This window comes from Fusarium oxysporum, chromosome II, assembly GCF_013085055.1.
Source record: "Fusarium oxysporum Fo47 chromosome II, complete sequence".
NCBI classification, from domain to species: Eukaryota; Fungi; Ascomycota; class Sordariomycetes; order Hypocreales; family Nectriaceae; genus Fusarium; species Fusarium oxysporum.
In genome coordinates, this window is record NC_072841.1 from 1,563,208 (window position 1) to 1,582,062 (window position 18,855).

The 18,855-nt window shown below is 48.9% G+C and overlaps 5 protein-coding genes across 5 annotated transcripts; 4 read left to right on the forward strand and 1 right to left on the reverse strand.

Annotated features, from left to right (window-relative positions):
• Positions 1 to 318: 318 nt before the first annotated feature.
• On the forward strand, positions 319 to 2,587 carry FOBCDRAFT_214401 (uncharacterized protein). The gene is made up of 4 exons (XM_059609380.1): positions 319 to 912; positions 975 to 1,554; positions 1,604 to 2,001; positions 2,061 to 2,587. The coding sequence occupies exons 1-4, from the start codon at positions 565 to 567 to the stop codon at positions 2,130 to 2,132; spliced, it is 1,398 nt and encodes a 465-aa protein (XP_059464091.1). The 5' UTR covers positions 319 to 564; the 3' UTR covers positions 2,133 to 2,587.
• A 178-nt stretch (positions 2,588 to 2,765) lies between these two features.
• On the forward strand, positions 2,766 to 6,237 carry FOBCDRAFT_196546 (uncharacterized protein; the record flags this gene model as incomplete). Its single annotated transcript, XM_031173008.2, has 2 exons — positions 2,766 to 4,266; positions 4,319 to 6,237. 2 exons carry the CDS (start codon positions 2,766 to 2,768, stop codon positions 6,235 to 6,237), a joined length of 3,420 nt encoding a protein of 1,139 aa, XP_031049793.2.
• Positions 6,238 to 7,619: 1,382 nt separating this feature from the next.
• Positions 7,620 to 9,713, forward strand: FOBCDRAFT_154406 (Sodium/calcium exchanger protein-domain-containing protein). The gene is made up of 4 exons (XM_031173014.3): positions 7,620 to 8,286; positions 8,344 to 8,482; positions 8,539 to 8,745; positions 8,801 to 9,713. The coding sequence occupies exons 1-4, from the start codon at positions 7,980 to 7,982 to the stop codon at positions 9,558 to 9,560; spliced, it is 1,413 nt and encodes a 470-aa protein (XP_031049799.2). The 5' UTR covers positions 7,620 to 7,979; the 3' UTR covers positions 9,561 to 9,713.
• A 9-nt stretch (positions 9,714 to 9,722) lies between these two features.
• Positions 9,723 to 12,730, reverse strand: FOBCDRAFT_287984 (uncharacterized protein). Its single transcript, XM_031173009.3, has 2 exons — positions 10,850 to 12,730; positions 9,723 to 10,792 (listed from the first exon to the last, which is right to left on the reverse strand). Exons 1-2 carry the CDS (start codon positions 12,654 to 12,656, stop codon positions 9,885 to 9,887), a joined length of 2,715 nt encoding a protein of 904 aa, XP_031049794.2. The 5' UTR covers positions 12,657 to 12,730; the 3' UTR covers positions 9,723 to 9,884.
• Positions 12,731 to 14,364: 1,634 nt separating this feature from the next.
• Positions 14,365 to 18,149, forward strand: FOBCDRAFT_127764 (armadillo-type protein; the record flags this gene model as incomplete). The annotated part of the gene is made up of 8 exons (XM_031173015.2): positions 14,365 to 14,383; positions 14,437 to 14,481; positions 14,545 to 16,577; positions 16,625 to 16,916; positions 16,969 to 17,123; positions 17,181 to 17,462; positions 17,515 to 17,811; positions 17,862 to 18,149. 8 exons carry the CDS (start codon positions 14,365 to 14,367, stop codon positions 18,147 to 18,149), a joined length of 3,411 nt encoding a protein of 1,136 aa, XP_031049800.2.
• Between the last annotated feature and the right edge of the window lie 706 nt (positions 18,150 to 18,855).

Consider the following 18,855-nt stretch of genomic DNA (forward strand, 5'->3'; position numbering starts at 1 on the left):
ATGTTTTTGTTTAAAGGTGGAACAAAGTCATGGTTAAGGGTCAAGTTTCAGTATAAAGCCAACTTACATACAATATTTTGGGGCGTTTCACATTTTCCCCAACTGTCTGTGATCATTTTGTCTTTGTTTAATCGTAAAAATGACGTCCAATCTCGATCCTCCATTGTTACCCCTCCTGCTGGCGTGGACATTGGCGCCAGGCGGGCGGTGAATACCTTAGCTACAGTAGGCTCAGGTAGGCTCAGGTGTCTAGGTTAGCTCTGGTTATTTTGACGTTGGCGACTCTGCATGTGTTTGATTGGCTCCACGCAGCGCTCAACTCAACCTTCGATTCTAACATCGAAGAGTGACCCAACTCAGACAACCTGCGCCCAGCCTGATTCCGAGTCCAGCGCATGTTTTTGCTCATACATCACTCGTGATTCTCGGACCTTCCATGTCTTGTGCTATATCCTCAGCTATAAACTCTGCGTCAAAAGTTCAACGTCTTCCCCTTATCAAACCCAATCGTCTTGTCGTTGATCGTCCTTAATCTGCCGTCATCACACCAAGCCTTTGAACGCCATGGCCGACGACGCTCCCGATGCCAGTCCCAAGAACGAACCTCTCAACGTCGAGACCAAGGAAGACGCAGAGACTCGCGCTACTCGTCGTGAACTAAAGCAATCCTCTATCTCTGACCCTCCAACGTCTGGTCCAGAAGATGCTGCTAACACATCGGATGCGCCCGACAATGACTTGAAGGAGCAAGTCGCCTCTCCTAAGAAGAAGCGCGCACATGACCAACTAGAGGGAAGCAAAGATGCTGAGGAAAACGATGCGAACAGTGTAGCATCATCGGACTCGGCCAAGGATAGAGCTCTACGAACCGAGCCCGAGAAGAAGCGACATCGCGACGAAGATACAGATTTGGTATGCTAACTGCAGTTTTATTTGCCAAGATGTAGGGGGCTGGACTAATTCTTTCTTTTTAGCCATCAACGATTGCTTCCAGCGAGGCGACCAAAGACACCGAAGCGGGCAAATCACCGACAAAAAAGTCCCAAGGACAAACATCTGCTAGCGCTTTCGCAGCGTCTGGCTTTGGCAAGCTGTCGTCCGGGACATCGCCCTTTGCTTCTCTTGGTGCCTCTCAGAGCGGAAGTGCGTTCGGGTCACTCGCTGCTGGCAAGCCCTCGCTTAGCTCATTTGCTTCTCCGCCCTCATCTACAACAGCACAGCCTGCCGCGCCGCCCAAGCTGACCTTTGGAAGCTCAGGAGGAGCGTCGCCTTTTGCAGGATTATCAACTGGAAGCAACGGAAGCCCCTTTGGGGGAAGCACTTTTGGATCTGCTCTGGGGGGTACCAAACCCCTCTCGAGCTTCGCCGCGCCTGGTGCGGAGCCCCTCAAGAGCGAGAAACCTGCGAAGCCATTTGGTGCCCCGGATAGTGAATCCGAGGAGGGCGAAGAAGAGGACGAAGAAAGAGAGGAGAGTGAGCAACCTCCTGAAGCCGAACGTGCTGTTTCGCCAGAGAAGGAATCCGACGAGAAAAAGAAGCTTAAGTTGCAGAAAAGCGAGTTTCCTATCTATCTATTTGTCAATTTAGTACTAACAGTTACTAGTCGAGGTTAACGATGGCGAAGCCGGCGAGGCAACGGTTGTCTCTGTGAGAGCCAAGATGTTTTACCACGACAAAGAGGCCGGCTGGAAAGAACGAGGTGCAGGCATGCTTAAAATTAATGTGCCTCAGGCCTGTGTCGAGTACGACGAAAACGGCGCTGTCATCCCCGGATCATTTGATGCTTCCGCTTTGGAAATGGATGAGGAGGCCGCAGGAGAATCCCAAGGTCACAAGGTTGCCCGTCTCATCATGCGCCAGGATCAAACACATCGAGTCATTTTGAACACAGCGCTTGTCGCCGCCATGAAATTCCAAGAAAAGGCTTCATTGAAGTCTGTTGGCATTCTCTTCACTGCTTTCGAGGGTGAACAGTCCAAACCTGTGAGCATTACAATGAGAGTAAGTCGCAATGCCTTGAATTTCCTATACGTTACTTGGAACTGACAAATGTCATGCAGATGTCAGCTGCTAACGCAAAGCTTTTCATGAATGAGATTGGAAGCATCCAAAAAGAACTCCAGAACAGTTAGTCACTGTTTGGAAAGCTGTTGCAAAGCTGTTAAACCCCCATAAAGAGGTGATGCCCTGCCTCAAGCCCTGATAGAATCGCAAACGGGGATTTGCATTGATACATGAGGGGAGCCAGTCTGGCCAGCTGCCGTTTATACAAATGGCAAGCAGGGCAGACGACTAGAAGGATACAAAGTCGTGCCCAGCTTGGAGCACACATGTTGATACAATGCACCGTGAGAGCCTATTCTCTTTCTGGCTTTTGCACGGAACCATGGATAGAATTGTGTATACATAGCTATCATTTGGGGAGCACTGCTGTGTCTCAACAATGGCATTGGGAAGCCATTAGTATAGGTCCTGGACACTGGAGAAGTGGATGGAGATGGTGTTACAGCCGTGTGCTGGCCATGCAGTCATATTCGCACAAATAAACACGCTTCGATTGATACAATAATACCTGCATTTCTACTAGGCTTTGTATTGCTCGTCACATTTGGCTATTGGTGATATTATAATTAATGCACGTGATTTGGCATCAATTTCGCGACTCGAACAATGCATGACGTCGCCACTTTCACGTATTGAAACGGCTTTCACCTTGTCATGAGTTCAGCCGAGCCTCGCACATTTCTTCAATTTCCAGTGATGACATGACAAAGCGCAAGGAGATATCAGACCGAATTGGTCCTAACGCAGAATATTCACTGCCAGGAGCAAAACGCAAGCGTGATGGCGACGAGGACTCAACAGCAGAGAGTCTGACTTCAAGTCAGCCGAGCAGCTCGAAATCCAAACGGGGAGGAAAGGGAGGAAAATCACGGCCGACCCTTCAGAAAGAAGCCAGCAGTGCAGTAGTACCCTGCGCTGTGGAATGGCCAGAAGAGTTTAAGCAGGTTGAACGAACGCATCGAGCTCTCAATCTTGTCTACACCTTTTGCACCACTCGAAAACATCTCGCCACAACATTTGACACTATAAAATCTGCCGTTGAAGCCCATATCAAGCGGGAACTATTGGTCGATGAGATTGCTTCCATGGTGGCGATTCGCCCTGAGGGTCTTTTCTTTGCATATGTCGACGAGAATATGCTGCAACTTGATGTCAAAGGCACTGAAAGGGACGAGGTCTTCCGAACTGGCAAATCATTCAGGTCTCAGGCTCCTGCGCATGATGCTTCAGTGGGCGGGTACACTGGCATGGACAGCCTTGACAAACAACATGATCGGGATCTTGAACCTGCAGGACGAGAAGTCCTTTTTCTCGAATTCATCGATGGCGATCTGAAGAGACAAGTCCCAGGCAAGGCTGGCGAGCCAACGAAGCCGAACCGAAAATTGAGAGACGAGCAGCTGAGAATGCCTGTTTTCAGCCAAAAACAGATGACCAATCTGATCGAGAGGCGTAACCAAAAATTCACCAATGCTATTAATGTCTTCCTCAACAAATGCTCCGAAGATGGGATTGATCCACTTGAAACTCTCAAAGAACAAACAAAGGCATACTTCCCGGCCCCTTCTGCCCAAGAAGAGTTTGCCCCGGAGAAGGCAGCCGATTCGATACCAGAAAGCATACCAAAGGAACGAAAGACCGTGCCAGAAATCGTACAGGAGCTCAAGGAGAGCCCCTGGTATACTGGGCAGATTGTCCCTGATGGACATCGAGTATTTGAGAAGCAGGAGGCTGTGTATGGGGACCTCAACTTTCTTTTGAGCCAGGATTTGGTCAACGCTCTATACAACGCCAAGGGAATCACACAGTTCTATGCGCATCAGTCAGAGGCTCTCAACAGTCTCCACGATGGCAAGCACGTTGTAGTGTCAACATCGACAAGCTCTGGCAAGAGTTTGATCTACCAACTCCCGGTCATTCGTGCCCTCGAAGAGGACTACAACTCCAGAGCAATGTACATCTTTCCCACAAAAGCCTTAGCACAGGACCAGAAGAGGAGCTTGAAAGAGATGATGAGTTATATGCCTGGTCTTGAAGAGACTATGGTGGAGACTTTTGATGGGGATACTCCAATGACTGAGCGCAATGAGATTCGAGAGCAAGCAAGAATCATTTTTACTAATCCAGATATGCTTCACATTACCATATTACCCCAAGAAGAGCGATGGAGATCTTACCTGAAGAACTTGAAATATGTCGTTGGTAAGCGCTTCCTTTAATTTATACTTTCTATACGCGTACTAATCGTCAACAGTGGATGAGTTGCACTATTATAATGGTCAAATGGGTTCTCACATGTCCTTCATCATGCGAAGACTGAGGCGAATATGTGCCGCCGTGGGAAACCGGCGCGTCAAATTTATATCGTGTTCTGCTACAGTTGCGAACCCAGAGCAACACTTCAAAACCATATTCGGCATAGAAAACGTCCAGCTGATAGATTACGATGGATCTCCATCAGGACGGAAGGAGTTTCTGTGCTGGAACACTCCGTATAAAGACCCTGGCGATCCTGCATCTGGCCGTGGCAGCACCAAGTTTGAATGCGCACGCCTGTTTTGTGCCCTGATGCTAAGAGGTGTAAGGATCATTGCATTTTGCAGAGTTCGGGCGCAATGCGAGCTGCTCGTGAGCACTATCAAGCAGGAGCTCGAGAACCTGGGGCGGCCAGAATGTACCAATCTGGTGATGGGATATCGTGGCGGCTATACAGCACAAGATCGCCGCAGGATCGAGACTGAAATGTTTCAAGGTCAACTGCTCGGAATTGTTGCAACCACTGCGTTAGAGCTCGGTATTGACATAGGCTCCCTTGATTGTGTCATGACGTGGGGATTCCCTTATACGATTGCCAACCTGCGACAGCAGAGTGGCCGTGCTGGCCGTCGCAACAAGGATTCACTTTCGATACTCGTTGGCGACGGATTTGCTACAGACCAGCATTACATGCAGAATCCAGACGAGCTATTCACAAAGCCCAATTGCGAGTTGCAGGTTGATCTGGAGAACATGCTTGTGCGTGAAGGGCACATTCAATGCGCGGCATATGAAATGCCAATACGCCCAAAGGATGATGCCAAATACTTTGGCAAAGACTTACCGAAGATTTGCATGGAGCGCTTAATAAAAGATGACATGGGCTTTTATCATTGCCATGATAGATTTCGCCCTGTCCCTGCAAAGTATGTTGCTATACGAGACACAGAAGACGACCACTTTGCTATCATAGATATCACCAACGGCCGGAATGTTGTCCTGGAGGAGCTGGAGGCCTCCAGAGCAACTTTTACACTTTACGATGGAGCCATTTTTCTTCACCAGGGTAATCCCTACCTTGTACGAGACTTCCAGCCTGACAAAGGAATGGCCAGGGTGGAAAGGGTCAAGGTTGAGTGGACAACTATTCAGCGTGATTATACTGATATCGATCCCACGGAGACAGAGGCCATCAGAACAATCTCGAATTCTCGGTCGCATGCTTATTATGGAACAATCAAGATCCAGCAAAACGTGTTTGGATTCTTCAAGGTCGACAAGAAAAACCGAGTGTTGGATGCGGTACAGGTGGACAATCCACCAGTCATACGTTTCAGTAAGGGAATGTGGCTCGATGTGCCTAAGAAGGCGATGAGCATTCTCCAAGAGAGACGGCTTCATATTGCCGCCGCTATTCACGCTGCAGAGCATGCCATTATGAGTCTACTGCCAGCTTTTGTTATCAGCATGCCTGGCGATGTACGAACAGAGTGCAAGACGGCAGTGAAAGAGTTCGCAAAACAGGAATCACAGCGGAAGCGACCAGCACGGTTAACATTCTACGATGCCAAAGGCGGTGCAGGAGGCTCAGGTATCAGCACGAAAGCATTTGACCATGTCGACCAGCTGCTACGGGATGCGTTGAAGCGGGTCGAAGACTGTCACTGCGAGCGAGGTTGTGTTGAATGTGTGGCATCAGAGTTGTGCAAGCAAGCGAACGAAGTGATGAGCAAAGCGGGCAGTCAAGTGATCCTCAAGACTCTGTTGAACGTCAAGATTGATATGGAGTCACTGCCGATGGGTCCAGAGTTAAACATTCCCATAGGTACTGAAACAGTTGTTCTGGCAGAACCTGTTCCGTACCGGGCCAAAGAGGCAGCCTTCGAGAACCGTAACATCGGCGATACCAACGAATAAAGAACAACACGAGGTCTAAGTTTACATGCCGCTATCACTGTCATTTTGTTAATTAGTTCGATTACGACCGACTTGGCAAAGGATTCACTTGCGTCCCCCCAGTATATACACCTACCTTCGTTCCAAGCAACGAATCCAGATCTCCAGTCTCTCTTATATACGGTCCACGCTCAAACTTCGTCTTCTTCTCGACTCTTCAATCCATTTTGGATTCCTTTATCCTTCAGGGCGTACTTCGGCTGTCGAATCCCAAAATTGTTTTCGCCCTAGTTGAAATCACGATGCCCTTATTCCATGACAAAATATTCCCTCCATCAAACTATGGATATCGACTATGCAGCAATACATGCTTCAGCCGGCAGGGTCGCTAGGATGGTTGTAACTCAACTGAATGGTGGACGAGCCGAGGGAACCCCTGTCTAATGTTGTCGAATACTTGACGCCACGTCCCGGGATATGTACAATTTATCTTGTCTGACTCTAGTAGCAGTCCTATTGTTATCATAAGCGTATAGGGTTCTTCGATTCTTTCCTCTACTGCATTGCCTGCTCAAATATGATGATATGCACCAACGGTGCCGGAAATTGCCCAGGTTGACAGTGTTAGCTGCACAAGCAGACCGAGGCCGCCAGCTCTGGCACTTGTGATATCAGAATACCACACAGGAACTAGCAAAAGAGGATTTGCATAGTGGCTTGCAAATTCGATATGAAGCCTCCTTTGGGCGTCGAATCGGAATGGGAGTGTCGGTAGACGGGAAACCGGCACAGGGGATCACAGAATTGATGCCCCTGTCTGGCTGATGAACAAGCTTTTTCCAAGTCTAGCGTCTAGGGTGTGATTTGGCGTTGCTGAGGTGGCCTGTATGGGGTAAGATGGCTTGGGTCTAGACCTCGGAAGGGTAAAGTGTGAAGGATATGAAATAAGGATAAAAACAAGAATAATATGAATCGCACTAGTTAGTTACGTAGGTCACCACTGTTGGTATGACGAGTAGAGCCAGATATAGGAGGATGAGTGAGAGTGCGATAAGACTGCTTTTTATGGTAAGAGAAATGCCAGCAATCAGCAATGGAGCACCTTGCTCTGCTCTGTACAATGATGTCGTCTGGACAGCGGCTAGAGCGTCAGTGACGTAGCTGGACTAGGGTGAGATTCAAGGCACTGCCAAGCAATGTCCCCCCGAAAATAACGGTTGGGCCCGGCTTGGCCTGCTGGGGACGAAACTTGGCAGGGCATAAGCATTGTGGGTGACCGCATCCTCATCATGCTGGAGCTATCTCATTGGCTCATAAGGTCAAGGGGTCTTTTTTATTTACTGGGAGATTTGGATGAGCCGTGGACCAAGAGATCTAAAGGGGGGTTAGGTCTGCCGAGAGGTGTGAAACATGGAGCTTGTACTCGCATACAGTAGCAATGCATTGAATAGAGGATCGACTGGGAGTGAGTGCCTCGTTACAGTATTGCTTTCCTCTTCTCTCCCACACACTTATATCCATCCTTCCCTTCCCTCTTTTGTTACGCGCTTGGTCCTCTCCCTTTTATTTGCCTACTAACCACTCCAACCGTAACAAGTAAACACACACTATCCGTATACGCTGGGCGGTCTGGCAGCTGGCTCCCTCCTACAAGCCCCTAGGTCCTAGTCCCTGGTCTCGACCCTTCTCTCTCGGAAATTTGAGAGGACTATACCTGAACTGTCCCGTACTGCACTGAAGTGAACATACAAAAGGCAGCCGACATGCCTCGAGATCGCTCCTCTTCACGCTCCCATCGACATCGCTCATACAACCCTCCCGACATGCGACAAGTCTCATCCGACGACCGTACTCTCCCGGTTCCAAACACATATAGCGAACACAAGAGAGGAGAGAAAAGAAGCCACGGCAACAGCAAAATGTCTCGACATATCAAGCCTGCGGGCGAGAGTGGTCGAAAGGGCTTCCATCCTATTCACTTTTCCAAGATCTCGTTCAGATCAACCAGTCGAGCTAGTTTGCTTTGCAACTTTCTCTGGCCTTTCGTTCCTGCTGCCATTGCTGTTCGCTGTAAGTCTTCTCCCACAATATCTTATCTCCTGTGTAGACTTGGCTCACGCGTATCAGATGCTATGCCCGATAATCATATCACCATTTTCGCGCTGGCCTATATCGCCATGGTTCCGTGTGCCAATTTGATCGGCTTTGCTGGTCAGGAGCTGTCACGAAAGCTGCCTCATGTCTTGGGTGTCCTTCTCGAGATCACGTATGTTCCTCATGGATTTAAATCCAAGAAACAACAACTGACATGTTTATTTTTAGCATTGGCTCTATCGTCGAAATCATTCTTTTCATGGTTCTTCTTTCCAAGGATATGTTTTTCGTTATCAAGGCTGCCATCATGGGTTCAATTCTTGCTACCATGCTCCTATGCCTCGGTGCTTGCTTTTTCGTTGGTGGCATGTTGAAAGAAGAACAGGAATTCAATGAGGCTATCAGCGAAGCTGGAAGCGGACTACTTTTAACTGCGTCAGTATAACTTTCCCGATCCTCCCCCCTCGTTCAATAACTGACTGATTCCCAGTGGTGTTGTTCTGGCCCTTCCTACTGTCTTCGAGTACGGTGTTGGCAATGGCGAGTCACTTACCGCCGCAAACCTCGACCACAAGACACTCCAAATCTCGCGCGTCATCTCAGTTCTTCTGATCATCGCGTATCTTGTATATGTCTTTTATCAGGCTCGAACTCACCATGGTATTTACGCTGCTGTATTCGAACAGGATGAACACAACGATCGAGACAAGCACAAGGACCAAGCCAAGGCCAAGCTTACTTTGACTGAGTGCATCATCGCTTTGGTCATCTCCGTGGGCCTTGTTGCATGGACGGCGGTTATTCTCGTCATGCAGATCGAATATGTCATCGAAAGGGGTGATGTCAGCGACGCATTCATGGGTCTCATCCTTGTTCCACTTGTTGAGAAGCTTGCGGAGCACTTGACCGCCATCGATGAGGCCTGGGATAACCAGATTAATTTGGCAATGTCTCACGTACTCGGTGCGACTTTACAAACTGCTCTCTTTAACGCCCCTCTTGCCGTCGTTGTCAGCTGGGGCCTCAACAAGGGTCTTGATCTCAACTTTGCAGTTTTCGACCTCGTCATGCTCATCCTCGCTATTCTCACCGTTGGTCGATTCCTCCAGGATCAGAAGAGTAACTACCTGGAAGGCTTTCTGCTCATCATTCTTTACGTCGCTATTGCTGTTGCGGCCTTCTACTATCCAAACCCGACTGGCCATGGATCCGAGGGGGCTGCTGAAGGTAGTTCCGAGGGTGGACATTGATAGAATCCTCACCGGTTCGCTTCGAGTCTACCGGTTCTGTTTTTAACCTATTACGATGTTATGACCAGGAGTCACTTTCCAGTTTGATGTTGCTCAGGGATAGCATGCCTGTATAGATACACAGAGTTGGGTCGTTGGAGCATGTATAGCATACTGTTGTTTATACGTACGTTACTCGAACTCTGATTTTATAGAGTTGCCAAAGAATCCCAAAAAAATAATCTAACCTCTAAACGCCATTTGCCTCACGCCTCCCTGTAAAGTAACATCGTGAAATATGTAAGCAGTCCACTTTGACTGTCAGATTATCACCCTGAAGATCCTTCAGAAGAATACAAAATCATCTGATTTGAAACCCATGCCCAGAAATGAGGCCTCAACAGCCTTAACCATCGGTGGAGGTCCACAAACAAGCACCAACTCGTCGCCTTCACCACTTGCCTTAGGCAGATCCATGTATTCGGGAACCAGGGCTTGGTTCACGAAGCCCTTGAGGCCATTCCATTCGGGTGGTGGATCAGAGAGGGCATTAACGACTCGGCATCTTGAAGGATTGGCAGCCTCCAGTTCTTCGAGCTCCTCCTTGCAGAGAATATCGTTCACACTCCGGTTGCCGTTGAAGACCAGACATGGCGTCGTGTCTTTGGGATTATGCATAACAGCGCGGAGTACTTGGCGGATAGGAGTAATGCCAGAACCACCACACACCATGATGAAACGGCGAACACGGCGTTCTTTCTCATTAATCGTGCAGAGGCCATTGCCATGATAGACGAATTTGCCCGTAGGTCCCTTAAAGTCAACCCAGTGGCCAATGGGAAGGGCATCGAGTGCTTGTGTCATAACACCACCCTTGCGCTGGGGAGTATCGTAGTAGATCTTGATAAGAATATCCAGACGGCCACAATCTGAGCCGTCGGAGTATGGTGTGTATGAGCGGATGATAGCCTCGCGGGTGGCAGGGTCGCGGAGACGCATCATAAGATGCTGGCCAGTGGGGAGGCCAATCTTCTGGGCTTCGTGGTTGAGCTTGAAGGAGAAGATCTTGGTATCTGGTGAGATGGATGTCTTCTTGTCGAGAATAGCCTTGCTCCATGTCTTGGCTTGGAGGAACACTTCTCGGTCTGCGTCGTCGTTCGTCTTGGTAGCATCGCCACTGAGAATGGCACGGGATACTTCATCGAGAGTGCCAATGTGGTATGTGGGCAGCATGGCTTTTGCATTTTCGCTGTCTGAAGTGAATGTTAGCGAACAATTCGATTGCCTTGGTATGATTAGGTAGAACTTACGAATGGCCATAAATTCTTCAGTAGCATCTTGACCAGCGGCACCAAAGATTGATGCTGCACCACCAGGGTGACCAGAGAGGTAAGGAGTGCCATCGTACACTTCGCCCTTGACAACGAACCAAGGCTCTTCTTCACCACTATGAGCCTTGAGCTCTTCTATGGTGATCTTTCGATTGATCTGAGGGTTGGTCATGCAGATCTGCTTCTCGGGCTCCTTTACCACGACCTCTTGAACTTCGCCAGGGGCCTTCTCACCCCAGTAGCCGTTAGTGAGATCACCACCGGCCTCCTTGACCCGCTCCATCCAACCTTTGATCTTCAGGGTAGCGTGAGTGGGATGCTCGAAGCGAAGTGCATGATCCTCCTTGTGGATCACGATGCGGAACCACGGGTTGTTCATCATGCCCAGTACGCTCCAGTACATATCTCGAGGCTGCACGTTCATGGACTCGTCCATAGCACGCATCATGATGTCGTCTGCACTCTTCAACTCATCCAGAGGAATGTCAAGGTCCCAGAAGCACCAACAGAAGGATGTCTCGCGCCACCACATGTCGACACGCCCCCCATACAGAGTATCACCTTCAGGGGCGTTGCGGTAGTCATCCTCAGGGTATCTGATGTTGGCGAGTCTCCAAGATTTACCCTTATCAAGGGTAACCTCAACTCTTGTAATACGTCTTCCGCCACCACTGTAGGCATAACCTCGCACCTTATAGCTTGCCGGAGCATCCGTGAATGGCACCTTCTCTTCATGGGCAGGGTAACAAATGGCACTATTCGTGCTGAGGTCGTAAATGGCGTATTTCTCATCTTTCCAGACCTCAGGCAAGTTTGCGCTCTCTTCAGGTGAGATCATGGTGGGTAGGACACGGTTGTCATATATGTGATACCAGTTATCGCTAGGCTCTTGAGTGATAGTAATCTTCTTAAGCCACTTAATGCTTCGACCGCCGATCTGTCCAGGAATGACGATACGAACAGGCTTGCCATGGTCTGGAGGTAGGGGGTTGCCATTCATCTTGTGAGCCACCATGACACCTCTGTTAGGATCCATGCACCAGTTGAGCTTGATGGATGTACCATAATAGCCATTGGGTAACTTGTCTGCTCCCTCGAAGCAAGCATACCGGGCTCCGCGCTTAGGTTTCGCCGCAGAAAGGAGATCTCCTATAGCAACACCGGTCCAGAGAGCTGTTGACAGGCCGGCCGGTCCCCAAGAGAAGCCCTTGGTTTTCCGTACAATGTTCTGCTCTTTGCGACGGTTTCCAGCACACACGAACGTCACTGGATAAGTCAATTGCTGGTAGTCGTTGATGAGATCCCGCACGTTCATCTTGATGGGGTTTTCGACAAGGCCACTTATTTCGAACTCCCAGTCGAGAATGTCATCGTCTTCACATCTAGGTACGTGTCCGTGGTTACGGACATAGTGAAGGTTCTCGCTGGTAAGGAAACCTTCATCGTATAAGTCGCTCAGGGGTGCCTCGACGTTGAAAGGGTGGACTCCAGTTAGACGAATAAGACGTGGATCTCTCTCAACAAAGTTATCAGGAGTCTTGAGATCTTCCTTGAGGACAGACTTTGGCGAGAATTTTGGAGGTAGAGGATAAGGCTTGATATGGTCGAGACGAGGAGATTCAACTGATGAGAGTTCTTGTAGATCGTGGAAGCTACCTATCCGAGATGGCTTTGCTGTTCCTGGAGGAGTAGGAGGAAGGCTGTGGGTATGTGTATGGGTTGAGATTGGTTCAGAGTTTTCAGGAATCCTTTCCTGTTGTAGGAGGGTTGTTGTTGAAGTCTCCATGGTGTATAAAGATATGTGTGTTAGTTGTGAAGAAGTTTCAAGAATAGTTACACAACCGAGAGCATTGATAACATTGTTTGAATTGAGGATTAGTCTAAGAGGTAGTAGAAAGTGCAGTATAATAAGTCTTATCGCGGGTGATCTGACGTGACGGCACTGCCGTTTGCCCGTTTCGAGGGCCTAGGACCCCCCTGAGGTTCTCCATTTGGATCTGCTGAGGCTTGGTTCATGATATCGTGTTTCTCTATTTCCCGCGAGGAGATGCAAGTTACAATTGAGTGGATGCATTGGGCTCTGGTCTGATCCCGCGGAGGTTGAAGAGTATGCGTTATCAGGAGATAGAGGCGATGGGCGAATCACGTCTGTTCCTTAGCTGATTGCGGCCGGAGATGTCTGAATCACTGAGGGCCCACCTTGCAACTGGGCTGATAAGGGGATCAAGATAGCAAGGCAGCGCATAGATGAGCACTTGTCGGTAATGTCTCGTGCATTATAGGTGATCAAGTTTTCTGCCCGGAGATGCTAAACATCTCAAGATCGTGGGCATATTTTCCGTCCAGATTTGACCATGGTCATACTATCAATGGATAGAGTTGAGGTTGAAGGATTATGATGAAACAGGAAATGATATGTCTTGTCTTGAATGATATGATGGTCTATTCTGCATAGGCTGGAATCGTTTACTGAATCAATGACTTATGATACCTCAACGAGCCAAATAAGGTATTTATGCAAGATTCGAATAGTTTTCCATTTTTGGATACACCGATAACGTTTGGTGCTCGATCTCAGAAACTTCCGAGGCTTCTACGGGCACAAGCTCGAAGATTGAATCAAGGCTTCCATCAAGCACAGACGCTAGAATATTGTTCCGGCACTTGGTTCAGCACAAACCCGGCAATAACGACTGCAGTAGCCCGACAACGCGGCACTTGATATATACTCACTCCATTACACCACCAAGACGAGCAGCCTAACCTAGAGCTGATCACTTATCCGGTAGGGCTCATTATGATTTTACAATGATATTTACGCTCTAGGGATACTGTAAGTTTCCCAATCATATATCTCATAATACTACGACTCTCAAGAAAATGGTGATGCGATGACTGAATCCCTAACTCTGAGTAAACTTTTAGTGCGGCGTTTGCAGCCTTTGCAATTGGACCTCAAGTCTTGTACTACCTTGGGTATCTTGTGGCTGGAAGTTAATGGTGAATTCATTAGGTAGAGTTCTTGTTCTAATGTACCTATCCTGACTTACATGTGGGAGAAATAAATGCTTCCATTAGGTAGGCACCAGCCAGACGACCAGGCCAGGGTACCAATATATAGGTACCTATACCAATATGACTTTGGTGGCAGGCGAAACTTGACCCCACCCTGGGCACCTGCACCTCCACCTCTTTGGCTGTAGTCTGTACCTTAACGTCAATCGCTGTCAACCTCAAAATCAGGTAACAGCAAAACCTCAAACAGACACTGACTGCCCTGGCGTATCAGCCCTGCCACATCGCATATCCCCCGTCCTGGCTTGACGGACGCACCCATGTCGGCTCTGTTGCCTTATCTACAGCATCAATTTCTGGGGAAATATATCCCTTAGCAGGCAGCCTGCGCTGAATGTAGCGCCGCCTCCACCCATCTCACATTCGATCTAGAACATTTACCAGGTCGCGAATCGCCTCCAATCATACCGTGACCCGCCATGGATCGCGCAAGGAAGCGTATAATCTCTCACCACCCTTCTTACTTGTATAGTAGCTCATTGTCTCTCTAGGCGAACTGCGCACTTTGAACGAAAAGGCCTGGGATGGCGAATCTGGTATGAATCATCTGTCTACCCCACCACTCCCCCGCCATCTTGTATTAACAACACCTGTCGTAGATTTGTTCCCTGTTGCAAAGACTCTCGATTCGTCTCTCAAGAAGAATACCGCTTTCATTAAACGACTGCGAACAGCCATCACCGCCGCTACCCTCAGTACCTTCCTCCAGGAAATCCGAACTTTGAGCCTACACAAGTACCTTTCCGAGATCATATCCGCTTGCTATGAGGGACTATGCCGACTCAAGTCGCCTGGCGAGATCGAGGCCGGCGTGGAGATTGTCAGTGCTCTCCATCAGCGATTTGGTCCCAACGAGTTTACGGAATACTTAGCTTGGCTTCTTGGGAAAGGGATGGCGACTCCGGATAAGGGTATCCTCAAAACTCTGGCACCAGAGGTTCGTGAGAAAGAAGAGAAGGAGCGCATCATAAGACAACGCGCATTGCTTCGTGTAGTGACCGAGTTGTGGCTTGTTGGCGTCATCAGGACCCTTGATGATGTTAGCAGGCCCGACGACGCAACAAAAGGAGCCGCAGGCAAGACTCCCGAACTGAAGACCCGAACGAACAAAGGCACCGGTGCGGAACCGTTCCCCCTCGAAGTACTTAAGGATTTGCTTGGACACGACCGCGAACATGCCAACCTTCCGCTTCTTGTCATTTTTGTCAAGTCATTCAGCTGGGATATCCTTGGAGTAAAACCAACAGGCGCTGATGGCCGAAAGACAGTAGAGGAAGACGGCACTACTGAAGGAAACGAAGCCGAGGATGGCAATAGTGGAAATGAGGCGTCTCCTGGCGCAGATCAGCCTTTCACCGAACCCGAAATGCGCGATCGATTTAGGGGCATATTGAAGAAGTATTTTGATGATGTCAAGGGACATATCACTCGGGATCAGAAGTCGATACAATCGCAAGCTCGACGTAATGCCGAGGCATATGTCAAGTCTGGTGAAGTCTTTGAAGATCGACAGGCGAACTATGAGAAACAGGTCAAGGCTCAAGAACGCCTCGTTTCAAACGCTCAGGTTATCGCGGACGCCATTGGGGCCGAAATGCCGGACCTTAAAGACTCAGATGATTCATTCGCCGCTTCCAACGGGTCTATCGGTCTCGTTAAGACCGGCGATTATCTTCGTTCCATGGGAGACGGTGCCGGAATCTGGGAGGACGAAGATGAGCGACGCTTCTACGAAAACCTGGTTGATCTTAAAGGCAAGGTGCCGGCTATTTTGCTGGAAGACGGCAAAAGGAAGAAGACAGACACGGACGAACAAGTTGGGAAGAAGGTAGACCCATCCGAGGCCTCGGAAGCCCCCAAGACTGCCGAGACTGCTGATGACCAGTCCACATCTATCGCTAACCGAACCATTGGAGCGCAAGTCGATGCTCTGCTTGCGCGTCTACCAGAGTTGACCAACAAGGACATCGCAGACCAGACAGCTATCGATTTCTGCTTCCTGAATTCCAAGGCTTCTCGCAACCGTCTGGTGAAGGCCCTGACGGAAGTTCCAAAGGGTCGTAGCGACCTACTGCCGTCATGGTCTCGTCTTGTGGCGACTTTGGGTCGATATATGCCAGATGTTCCAAAGGGCCTGGTCGATTACCTTGATGCGGAGTTTCGAAGTCTTCAACGACGGAAGGAAAAAGACTTCCTGGGACAAGTCCGTCTGAGCAACATTCGGTATCTTGCTGAGTTGACAAAATTCGGCATTGTGCCCGAGCATGTTGTCTTTCATTGTCTGAAAGTCAGCCTCGATGACTTTTCACGCATGAACATTGAGATTCTGTGCAACCTCATTGAGAACTGCGGCCGATATCTTCTTCGAAACCCTGAAACAGCTCCTCGTATGATGAGCTTTCTTGAAACTCTGCAGCGCAAGAAGTCCGTCCAACATATTGGACAACCAGAGCGGATGCTCATCGATAACGCTGTTTACTACGTCGACCCACCAGAACGTTTAGCTATCGAGCAGAAGGAACGTACTCCCATGGAGCTATTCGTTCGCAAATTGATCTACGTTGATATGACAAAGAGAAATTACAGCAAGATCTTGAAGCAGATTCGAAGGCTCCACTGGGAGGAGACAGAGGTATGCAGCAGAAACAGTATTTTATGAATAAGTGCTGATAGTTTTAGGTTGTTGCCATCTTGGAGAAGGTGTTCTCAAAGCCTGGAAAGGTGAAGTATGGAAGCGTTCACCTTCTTGGTATCTTGCTCAGCGCGCTCTATCGCTACCATCCTGCCTTTGTGGTCAAGGTTATTGATAACGTGATCGAGTCTATGACGTTTGGTCTCGAGCAGAATGATTACAGGTTCTATCAGCGACGTATTGCCGAAGTCAAGTATCTTGGCGAGCTTTATAACTACCGTATGCTTGAACATCCTGTTATCTTTGACACCATGTACAAGATTATGACATTCGGATATGGTAAGACGTTCCTTAGACTACTAACTTGTCCATCAACTGACTGGACTTACAGGCGGTCCACCTGTTCCTGGCAAATATATCCCACTCGATCCTCCCGATGACTTCTTCCGCATCCGACTTGTATCTACAATGCTGGAAACCTGCGGCATGTTTTTCAACCGTGGAGCAGCGGGCAAGAAGTTGGATTACTTCCTTTCATTCTTCCAGGTAGAATCCACCACTTTTTTCTTTTCGGTATGTTGTCTTTAACTGACACTCTGGCAGTATTACATATTCACTAAAGTGTCCCTGCCGATGGATATCGAGTTTTTGGTTCAAGACACATTTGCTCTAACTCGGCCACAATGGAAACTTGCCACAAGCTTGGATGAGGCCGTAAAAGCCTTCCAACTTGCCGTTGCTCAAGATCAGAAGTCGGCAGGCGTTGACAAGGGAATCGACGTGGATGATGCCACAAGCGATGCTTCGTCCGATGATGACAACGTGGATAATGACGAAGATGGCGACGACAACGAAGACAGTGCTTCTGAGGAAGAGGAGGCAGAGGTAAGTCAATCAAGTGCGAAATACTTGGCCATGATTGACAAATGTAATACAGGACGTGGAGGAAGATTCCGACGACGAGAGTACCTTTGACGAGGAAGCCATCGTAGTCACTCGACAAGAAGAGGAAGTTGACCCTGAGGATGAGGCTGATTTTGAGCGCGAGTATGCCAAGATGATGGCCGAAAGTCTCGAGTCGCGCAAGTTTGAGCGCAAGCAGCTCTTTGATGTGCCGCTTCCAGTTCGATCCAAAAACCGCGAGGCTACCTCAACAGAGGGAGGCGAAGGAGAATCTCCTCCTGGCCATACTATGGCGTTCTCCTTATTGACGAAGAAGGGCAACCGCCAGCAGGTAGTTTCCATTGCCACTCTGTGCCGTTCTAGATGCTGACCTGGAATTAGACACGGACTGTCGAACTGCCCTCCAATTCTACCTTTGCTATTGCAATGAAGAACCAGCAACAGGCTGAAAGGGAGGAACAACAGCGCATCAAGAATTTGGTGCTCAATTATGATCTTCAGCAGAATGAAGACCAAGATGGTGGTACAGACCCTCAACCAACACAAATTCATTACAACACCAATATTCACACATCAATTCAGGCAACGAACGACCGGCGACGTTCTACCACAACCGGTTGGAGAGATCGAACAAGGATAAGAGCCAAAGATCTCGTAAACTCCAACTGAGCGATGTCGATTGGTAAAGATATTCAAATGGGTAAGACTTCTAATCAGGAAACTACCAGCCTCGGCGATAAACCAATATCACTCGACGATTGCCTCCCGAGATGACCGTCGCTTCGCTTCCGAGTTATGATCACGGATGCTGTGATCGAGAACCAACCTTGTGCCACATTCGTGCCGTCTTGGCACGTCGCGCAAAGTGCGGTCCAGTAAGCTGAATCCTTCTCAACGTTGATGCAAGCTGTGCTTTTCAATAATGCGGCTTCACGCAGTCCAGCTTCATTGCCGGAAGTATGCTCGCAGCAGTAAGATAGCTTCCGCAGTATAAGCCTGGACGTCAGAACACGACCCTGCCACACGCGCGCGACGCAGCAACGTGTTTGCCAGGGAATAGAAGGGACAAGGCATACTAGAAGCACATGCGTCGTCTAGAGTTGAGGATGTTTAGACGTCCAACATGGCTTGAGCAGATGAATAGCTAAGGAAGGCATTTGAACCCCTGCCAGGTTGCTGGTTATCAGTACGCTGTAGCTTGAGATTGAAATACTGAACTTGATACTAGAGAGCATTGGACCTGGTCAACGCATTGAGTTAATCAAGAGTGGAAATGCTAACGCTAAGATTGATTTGTGTGTGTTTGTTTACAGATCGACTAATGCTTATTAGTCCACCTTGTGGCAGGCAATATATCATGTGTAACCGTGATGAG

Excerpts from the sequence above, each read along its gene's own strand:
- FOBCDRAFT_287984 (XM_031173009.3), bottom strand. The coding sequence starts at position 12,656 with ATGGAGACTTCAACAACAACCCTCCTACAACAGGAAAGGATTCCTGAA. Across the intron at positions 10,793-10,849 it reads TGAAGAATTTATGGCCATTC|ACAGCGAAAATGCAAAAGCC; the intron begins GTAAGTTCTACC and ends CATTCACTTCAG.
- FOBCDRAFT_154406 (XM_031173014.3), top strand. The coding sequence starts at position 7,980 with ATGCCTCGAGATCGCTCCTCTTCACGCTCCCATCGACATCGCTCATAC. Across the intron at positions 8,483-8,538 it reads GGTGTCCTTCTCGAGATCAC|CATTGGCTCTATCGTCGAAA; the intron begins GTATGTTCCTCA and ends GTTTATTTTTAG. Across the intron at positions 8,746-8,800 it reads AGCGGACTACTTTTAACTGC|TGGTGTTGTTCTGGCCCTTC; the intron begins GTCAGTATAACT and ends ACTGATTCCCAG.
- FOBCDRAFT_214401 (XM_059609380.1), top strand. The coding sequence starts at position 565 with ATGGCCGACGACGCTCCCGATGCCAGTCCCAAGAACGAACCTCTCAAC. Across the intron at positions 913-974 it reads GCGACGAAGATACAGATTTG|CCATCAACGATTGCTTCCAG; the intron begins GTATGCTAACTG and ends CTTTCTTTTTAG. Across the intron at positions 2,002-2,060 it reads CTGTGAGCATTACAATGAGA|ATGTCAGCTGCTAACGCAAA; the intron begins GTAAGTCGCAAT and ends AATGTCATGCAG.